Source organism: Capsicum annuum, chromosome 3 (genome assembly GCF_002878395.1).
Source record: "Capsicum annuum cultivar UCD-10X-F1 chromosome 3, UCD10Xv1.1, whole genome shotgun sequence".
In the NCBI taxonomy this organism is placed as follows: domain Eukaryota; kingdom Viridiplantae; phylum Streptophyta; class Magnoliopsida; order Solanales; family Solanaceae; genus Capsicum; species Capsicum annuum.
This window is the reverse complement of record NC_061113.1, coordinates 213,449,734-213,459,377: the sequence shown is the minus strand read 5'-3', so window position 1 is coordinate 213,459,377 and position 9,644 is coordinate 213,449,734. Positions and strand designations below refer to the sequence as shown.

Below are 9,644 nucleotides of genomic sequence, written 5' to 3'. Positions count from 1 at the left end.
CTTGGTTATATATTAAGTGTGTGAAACCTTGTCGTGATGATAAGATTGATTTTTCTAACACTAACCCTCATACCATAAGGAAATTATGGTTGTTTGTTTTTCCTTTGGTTTTGCAAGGTTTGGATTCGAGGTCAAATCTTTTCTAAAAAGGGAGAATGATATTATTCCAATTGGCATCAATACCGTTGAGCATACAATTCAAGGCTAACACATGAAGGTCTAAGATATGATTGACTTAAGGAAACGAGAATATGCTTGGAGGGTCCTTTTTGAGTCTATATTAGAGAAATTTCATGTGCGGTTGATAGCTTGGAGCTTGGGTTCATTTGGAACGCCTAAAGAGAGCTACTTCCAAGGGGGTAGAAGTTTGTGTGAAGAACCACCGCTGCCTTAACGGCTCACTTGGAGGTACGTCAAGAGAAAACAAGTCAAGTTGTTGCCAAGACTTGACGGATCATGTGGCGATCTGCCAAGCCATTGACGACTCAAGTGGCAATTCTCATGCTAACTCCACTGACTAGTCTAGGAAAAACATGTTTCATGCTTTTCATGATGAGAACCAAAGGGAAATCCAACCCTATTTTCATGTATGACCCTACTTCCTTCTACACTAAATGTACTTTTTTTCTTCTTCATCCTTTTCAGCCTCTATATCTGGTCTAAGCTAAGAATTTTGATAAAAAAACTACTTCATTTTATGCCAGACACTCAGAGGATGAACTTTGATAGTCAGAGGATAAATTTTGATAATAGAAGGTCAGAATCAGGTCTGTTCCATAGATATAGCAAGAGGCCTAGACATGTTGTTGAGAAACGTTATAGGCTACTTGATTTTCCTAATAATTTTAAGTTCATAGAAAGGAAAAAGTCAACTGCATGTGCACATGTTGATGAACCCAAAATAGAACCTTCTTTTTCTATTCCTTCTGAGGATGGTCTCCCCTCATTTATTAATGGGTTCAGTAGAGAACTATACTAGCACATCATGACTTTCTTCCAATAATCCAATTTATCTGGAAATTCTAAAAAAAAACACCTAGTAGTCCACTTCTCTAAATGACTTTGTAGGTATGACTTACAATTTTACTATTAACCCTGTTTCCTTATCTTGTGCATCTCAATTAAAAGAAAATACTTGGATCATAGATTCAGGTAAAACTAACCTTATGACTTCTTATGCTAGTCTTTTGCATGATATTCAAACTCTTTTTTCCTTATCTAGTTACCCTCCCTAATGGCTACAGGGTAAAAGTTAATAATATTGGATCCTTACTTTTATGTACAGATCTTATACTCATTAATATTCTCTTAATACCTTCTTTAAATTTAATCTCATTTTTATCCCTCAACTTATTGATAAATTTTAATGTTCTGTTAATTTCAATGCTTTATTTTGTTCCATACAGACCCCTTCTCTGAGAAGGCCCTTATAACTTGGTAGAGAGCCTAATGAACTTTATGTTCTACATTCTACTTTTCATATTTCTCCCTTTGTAAATACCATATTTTCTTCCCATTCTGTAATCTCTCGTAAATACAAGCTTCCACTATTGTATGTAATCTTCCCATTTCAGTCAACAAAATAGTTTTATTTTGGCATCAAAGACTTGGCCACATGCCCTTTCATAAAATAAGATCTATTTTGTTTGTCTGATAAAATTCCTACTAAGCAACTTTATTTTATCCTATTTTTTCCTTAGCTAGATAGCAAAGATTGTCCTTCCCCGATAAGACCATTAAAAGAGCTAAATGCTTCAACTTATCCATCTTGATTTATAGGGTATTTATTATACTAAAACCCATAAAAATTACAAATATTTTTTAACCATTATTGATGACTATCCTAAAGTGACTTGAAATGTAAGTTTAGTAATTTATCGCATGAGGCTGGCGTGATAGTGAAGCTGAATTCTCAGGCCATTTAGAAGAGAAAACGTTTCAAGTATTATGGGTCTATGATTCAAAGAAATGGTGAGATTGATGAGGGTGTCACCCACTGAATTAGGGTTGGATGGTTGAAATGAAGGATCACTTTGGGAATCTTATGTGATAAAAAGGTGTCTTAGAAGCTTAAAGGTAAGTTATATAAAGTGGTAGTTTAAACGGCTATGTTGTATAGAGCAGGGTGTTGGCCAATTAAGAACTTTCATATCTAAAAGGTCAATGTGGAGGAGATGGAGATGTTTTGATGGATGTGTGGACTTACCAAGAGATATAAGGTTAGAAATGAGATTATTCGAAAGAAGGTAGAAGTGGCTTTGGTGAAGGACAAGATGCGAAAAGTGAGGTTAGGATGGTTAGGGCACGTGATGAGGAGGTGCATGGATTCTTCATTTTGAAGGTGTAAGATACTAGCTATGGATGATTTTAGATGGGTAGAGGTAGGCCAAAAAAAATACTTGAGGGAGGTAATTAGGAATAATATGGAACAGTTACAGTTTATAGGGGACATAACCCTTGATAAAAAAATGTGGAGCACACAGATTAGGGTAGAGAGTTAGTGGGTAGGAGTTCATCCGTAATAGTAGGGAAAAGAGCTTTGTTTGTATCTACGCTTGAAGTTTCTTATTCGTGGTGTTTCGGTAATGTATATGATTTCGAATAGATAGTTTCTAGTATTATCTTGTGGTTGCCTTGTTTCCTTTACTAGCTAGCAGTGTGTTATCCTATTTTATTATGTGCTTTTATGTTTTTTGTTTGTTATATTGTTATCTGTCCTGGGGGGAGGGGTCTATCAGAAATAACCTCTCTACTTCATCTGAGGTAGTGGTATGGACTGCATACACATTACCCTCCCTAAATCCCACTTTGTGGAAATACACTAGGTATATTGTTGTTGTTGTATTCTAGAGTGACTTGGATACATCTTTTATTTTGCAAAAGTAGCTTTTTAGTGATAAAATCTTTTGTTGCATTAGTTGAAACTCAATTTAATTCTATAATTCAAACTTCAGGTGACAATGCTTTTGAGGTTAGATCTAACACTATAAGATCTTCTTTTTCTCTGAAGCTGGTATTACTAGACAACAATTGCTTACACTTTACAACAAAATAGAGTTGTTGCGAGAAAACTCATACACCCTTTAGAAACTTCTAGGGCCCTTCTATTCAGTCTAAACTCCTACTGAAGTATTGGTGAGAATATGTACTTATTGTCACATATCTCATAAACAAGTTTCCTTTATAGTGTTACACAACATTTCTCCTTATGAAATACATGGCTTACCTCCTCTTATTTTCATCTTACAGCTTTTGTTTGTCTTTATTTTGCCACTACACCTAGCATTAAAAGAGATAAGTTTCAACCTAGAGTTTCACCTTGTGTTTTCATAGGTTACCCTATTGGGAAGAAGGGTTATAAGTTTCTTAATTTAACTTCTCACGTTATCACCTACAACAGAGATGTTGTTTTTCATGAACACATTTTCCCTGTCATTCTTCCACCTTTTTTTATTTTTCCCGTATTTTCCTTTACTTGTGTGGATCTTTTTTCTCCTTTGTCAGTCCTTTACTCTCACTCCTCTTCTTCTCCTCCTTCTCAACTACCTTTTTTCACCTGCACGTCTTTTACCTTCTCTACCTATTCAATCTCCATCCTATCAAGGTTCACCCCTTCCTTTTATTCCTTTTTCTGCTGGACAGTCTTCTAGAAATCATGTACCACCTAAATATCTGAGAAACTATGTATGCTGAGATGTTGCTCCCAATCTATCCAGTACATTTAAGAACACCTCTTCTAATTTGCAATTGTATAAGCCACAATTTTATTAACAAGTTGTTCCTCATCTTTCCTGGTAAGCGGGTTCTGCTCTATGAATTTAGAACTTTAAATTCTAATCAGACTTAGTACGTTTTCCCTTTACCACCTTATAAGAAAGTTATACCTTGCAAGTGGATGTACAAAATAAAGCAAAAATTAGATAGGTCTATTGAAAGGGATAAGGCAAGATTAGTTATTCAGGGAAATTCTCAAATTATAGGTGTGGATTATAGTAAGACTTTCAGTCTTGTGATCAAAATCACCATCATCATTTCTTCTGGTTGCTCTTGCTAATCATAATTGGATTATACACCAACTGAACGTTAATAATACATTTTTTATGGTGATCTCCAGAAAGAAGTGTACATGAAAATTTCTCTATGTCGTAGAGTCTAATCTTCTTCTGATGTTACTTTGGCTTGTAAGCTTAAAAAGCCCCTCTATAGGCTTAAAAAAAACCTCCAAATAGTGGTTTTGGTAAGTTCTCACAATCTATTCTTTCTAGGGAATATATCCCTAGCAAGAATGATGGTTGTCTCTTTACCAAAATATATCTTTCTCTTATTATTGTGTAGGGTATGTATGCAGATTATATATTGTTGGTAGGTAATGATGAGTGTGAGATCACTTCTCTCAATTCTTTGTTAGATTCTTAGTTTTAAATCAAAGATTTGAGTTATGTATATTATTTTATTGGTTTGAAAATCATTGTTGTGTTTTCTGGCTATCTCATGAATCAGGCCAAGTATGTCACTAATTTGTTTTCTGAATTTTGTCGCCTGGATGCCATGTCTATTCTTACACCCTTGGATCCCCATGATAAGTTAACTCTGGACATTGATGATCTCTTTCCTGATTCTTTGGCAGCTGATTAATTGGCAAGCTAATTTGGTACAACATACTGGACCTAATATATCATTTTTTGTCTATGATCTTAGTAAATTTTTGGTTGATTCTTGGGTCCTTCACATGTTAGCTGGGCTTTATGTTATTTGATATTTGCTCACAGACCTTGCTCAAGGTATTCTTCTTTCCAACAATGCTGATTTTTCATTAAGTGCTTATGTTGACTCTAACAGGACTGCATGTCCCATATCGTGCAAGTTAGTCACTAGTTGTTTTGTGCTCCTTGGGGACCATCTCTTGGAATCAAAGAAACAACCTATTGTGTCTCTATTTTTAGCTGAGGTTGAGTATAGAGCATTATGCAAGGTTGTTGCTGAGGTTTTTTGGCTGATACATTTGTTGGGTGATTTTGGTTTGTTTGTTCCTATATATTGTGATAGTCACATTGTTTTGCATAGTGTTCGTAATCCTATTTTTCATGAGTGTACGAATAACATCGAGGTGGATTGCCACTATATTTGTGATGTTCTAACTTCTGGTGCTATTTCTCTTCATCACATTGGAACAACTAATCAACTTGCAAATGTTCTTATTAAATCCTTAACCGGGGCTTCTCATCATCGCCTTCTTTGAAAGCTTGGTGTGTGTACACCCACCCTCCAACTTGAGGGGTGTGTGGGAGCATTATGTTAGACAAGATATCCAAAGGTGATATACATTATTGGGCCTAGCTATTGGGCCATGTTACTGTATTTGAGATCCGGTCTTTGTTCAAATATTTTCTAATTCCTTCTAACTCTAATATATATATATATATATATATATATATATATATATTGTGTGTGTGTGTAGAAACTTCTTAGGGAATTCAAAAAATTAGGATAATTATTTACTTTTTCTTTCTGTGTCTTTCTTAGCTCTCTCTTGACTTAGAGATTAGGAAAAATTCATTGATTCATATGAGATTTTCTCCACAAATTCACATGTTAATATCGTCACTATCAATGACATGGTACAAGAGAACAAATAGGGGACAAATATCTCAAACTTTTCAAAAACACCGATGAATATATGTAGAACAGAATCACTGCCGAATATTAACCAACCCACTAACGAAGTCGAACATATGACGATCCCACATTGGTCTTAGTCCTATAGGACGTTGCTGTTAAATATGATTGGTAGGCTTAAGATTGTAAGTTATACATGGTGGTCCTTACTCTCTTATAAAGGGATTTGCTCCTTCATTCTCTCAATCAATATAATAGTTCTTACTTGGTCTCCAAACTTTTTTTTATTTTCTGCGTAATTAGATATTTATGGTAATTTTTTTAGCATCTCGAATGACCTGATTTCACTCTCGATTGCATTTGTAATTGGCGTCGACTCTTATTAGGATTATTTGTTTTTCTTACTCGCTTTATCTGTTTTATAGCTAATTGCTTCCTTCCATCACCTAGCAACTTAATCCCTAACAAATAGAATTTAAAATAAGATTGAATCGTAATACGTGCTCTTTACTCACGTATAAATCTAAGGTATACAAAAACATCAAAATGTCAGGGATCATATACGATTTAAAAGGCAAATTGAAGGACCAAATCAGTAAAAGTTGTATGCAATCCGTTTAGATTTCCACTCAAAAATGCGTCATCGGGAGCAACTTTATGGTCAACAATTGTACCCAAGATTTCTCTACACTACAGCCACACTTTGACACCCAAAATGCTTATTCATGTCCCCGTCACCACTATATTAAATATAGTCATTCAAATATGAATTATTATTTTTTTTTACAAGTATTTATAATTAATTAGGAATATTTAAAGTTAAAATTGCATACTATTCTTCATTTTCCAAGTTTGGAGTAAAAATTCAAGCAATATATTACCAAATAATTTATTTGAGTTGAAGATATGTCAAAAAGAATTTTCTTACTTTTGTAAAATAGAAATAAGATTTGTATTTACACATCAGCTTCACTTTACTTGTAAAATTATATTGATAATGTTGTTGTAATGTATAACCAAACAGATTTTGGAAAGAAAAAAACTTTCAAAAAAAGCAAAACGAATGAAAAATGGAGTCTTAACTTATCAAGTTTAAGTGAATTTTGAGAAAAAATGTTTAGTTAAGAATTAATTATGCACAAATATATATATATATTGGTTGCCAAGGTATGTTTTTCCTTTTTTAACATCTCATATTTTTTGTCCCCTATTTAATAAGGGCATCATTTCAAAGCTTGTTCATTTTCGTCCAACAAATATCCAAAGCCCTCCTTCGACTTCTCCAAAATGGCTCAGGTACTCTAAAAACATAATTCTATACTTGTATGCTCTTTAATTTTGTTCCTTTTTAACTTCGCTTTCATAGATTTCTCTAGTCAATGGATCCTTTTTTCTTTAAAACGCAAAGCTTCAATATAACCAATCAATTGAACTTTTATACAAATAATAATTGTGTTTTCTCAATCCAGCAGATGAAAGTTGTAATGAAGGTGCTAACCATGTCTGATGAAAAGACAAAGCAGAAAGCTATAGAAGCAGCAGCTGATATTTTAGGTAATTAATTTACTCTCTAAGAAGAACCCCTCGTCTTCAATTCTTGAAGATCTAGTCGAGATTAGTCATCAGAAAAAAAAATCAATTAATTTTTAACATGTGAATTGAACAGGGGTAGATTCAATAGCAGCAGACCTTAAGGAACAAAAATTAACAGTGATAGGAGAGATGGATGCAGTAGCAGTGGTAAAGAAATTGAAAAAAGCTGTTGGTAAAGTTGATATATTATCAGTGGGACCAGCTAAGGAAGAGAAGAAAGAAGAAAAAAAGGAAGAGAAAAAAGAGGAAAAGAAGGAAGAAAAGAAAGAGGAAAAAAAAGAAGAGAAAAAAGAAGAGCCAAAATGAAGACAAATCTCCATTTGGTAATATTACCAACCATATATTTCCTTGATAATGTACCTAGAGAGAAGCTTTGGGGGTTTCCATATTGTGTTAATTGTACGCAATTGCAACTATGAATGGGCTTCTTTTTGTCTTTCAGACAAAATAAAATGTTAGACAAACTTTTGGCTTGCTTCTTGGTGGTGTACAATTAACATCCCTTTTAAGTTTTCTAAAGTTAAAGAGTTTATATTTATTATTGAGAAAAGATATTTGTTTTTCAAGTCCATTCTAATTCTAAAGTTAAAGAGTTTATATTTATTATTTTGAAAAGATTCCTTTTAACTTATCTTTCCAATTTACTTTAACACTTGAACTTAATTTGTATTTATTTACCTCCTTAATATTTTTAAATTATATTATTTTTAGTCTCAAGCTAATATGGAATTTAAAAATAAAAATAAAAGTGGAATTCAACATATATATATATATATATATATATATATATATATATATATATATATAGTGGGGTTTTATCTGTTTTTAAATAAAAAATGAGCTTTTTTACCTTTTTTTTAAAAAAAATTTCACGTCAAATTGAGGATTGAAAATAATATAATTTAAAGATGTTAAGAGAAGTAAATAAACGAAAATTAAATTTAAATGCTAAAATGAGTTGGAAGAACAAGTTCAGAGAATAAAAGATGTTTTTCTCTTTTATTATTTATCATAATTTTAGTAAATTTATGTTATGGATCGAATGTACTGAGTTTAAATGAATTTGTGTTTTCATCCATGCGCCTTTATTGACAACAATAAAATATATTGAAAAAATACATATATACTCCCTCCATCTCAAATTACCCATTCTATATTGAGATGATGCATTGATTAAGAAAAATAATTAATAATATGATTAGGTTACCATAGTATTTCTATTAAATGATTTTTATATTTTAATTTGAAGAAAAAGTAATTAATGTAAATGGTAAAACATGAAAAAAAAAATTGTCTATTTTTTATTAATGAAAAAAATAAGTTAAATGAGAAATTAAATTAAAAAATTTGAGACGGATAATTTGAGACGGTGAAAGTATGTACCAAACTTTATACCTAACTTTGATATAAATATTGGTACGGGTAAGTGCAAGTAGCATATTGTGTGTGCGGAGAGTGTCCTTTTTGAACAATTGTGACCTCGTCTAACATCCCTTTCTGTGAATTGAATATAACGTGGCATGACTATTATGAAAAGAATTTTGTTTCACTTATCCAATTGCTTCAATGTGACTCTTCCACATATAAAAGTTTTGAGGTCATTCCTACATATTATCTGCTGTTGGTTTATAGAAATTACTACTACCCCATATTCCTTGTAAAAGATGGGTTACTATTTGGTAATGATTTTAATTAATTTCATTTCGTTCTTGTTTTCCTGTGAGCCCCCAACCCCTTTTTTTCTTTTTTTCTTTCAGATCATAATCCCCCACCCCCACTCCCCACCCCAACCCTCCAAACCTAAAGAAATATAATAGATCATTCATACATAGCATATTCGTGACGAACCCACTTAGAATCTTTAATGGACTTTTAAACAACCGAAGCTACACTAATAGTGATATTAAGAGTTGAAATTGAATCAAACAGTAATACTAACTGATTTCTTATTGTTTAATTTATGTTTTAAAAAGCAAATTCAGTTTATCACAGCCTTTGATGTGTACCAAATCTGGTTTTTCTTTTTTCCATTGTTGTAGGCCCTTTTGATTTTTGAATGGAGAATTTTCTATTTGAATCTTTAATGGTTTCTGGAGTTTAGCACAATTCTTTTATTAAACAGGGGACAGAAACTGTGTACTTGCTAACAATGACTCTTACTAGCAGCCTAATTAACTAATTAATATGTATTAGCTCTCAATCTGATTCCATACAAATACCAACAAATTACAAATTTAATACTAGTGTACACCTAAATTGGAAATTATGACTCAAAAAATATCACCAACTATTTAGATCTACCAACTAAATGATCATGAATTTTAAAAGTGATTACGGGCCTCAGATTTCTCTTTGAAACCAAAGAAGAAAAATTCATATCAGCACTAACTCCTACGACTGCTGATACGTTGTTGATGTAACGACCACAAAATTAA

At 32.5% G+C, this 9,644-nt stretch overlaps 1 protein-coding gene across 2 annotated transcripts; it reads left to right on the top strand.

The window, feature by feature from the left end:
• Nucleotides 1–6,591: 6,591 nt before the first annotated feature.
• On the top strand, nucleotides 6,592–7,686 carry LOC107866178 (heavy metal-associated isoprenylated plant protein 39). Of its 2 annotated transcripts, none has more exons than XM_016712348.2 (3): nucleotides 6,592–6,912; nucleotides 7,089–7,170; nucleotides 7,283–7,686. In XM_016712348.2, the coding sequence occupies exons 1-3, from the start codon at nucleotides 6,904–6,906 to the stop codon at nucleotides 7,513–7,515; spliced, it is 324 nt and encodes a 107-aa protein (XP_016567834.1). In that variant the 5' UTR covers nucleotides 6,592–6,903; the 3' UTR covers nucleotides 7,516–7,686. The 2 variants fall into 2 exon arrangements, with proteins under 2 accessions (XP_016567834.1, XP_016567833.1); XM_016712347.2 differs by having other exon boundaries at nucleotides 6,647–6,912; nucleotides 7,086–7,170.
• The last annotated feature ends 1,958 nt before the right edge of the window (nucleotides 7,687–9,644 follow it).

What these genes read in the sequence shown, in the direction of transcription:
- LOC107866178 (XM_016712347.2), top strand. An exon ending in AGCAGCAGCTGATATTTTAG is followed by an intron (nt 7,171 to 7,282) that starts GTAATTAATTTA and finishes TGAATTGAACAG; the next exon opens with GGGTAGATTCAATAGCAGCA.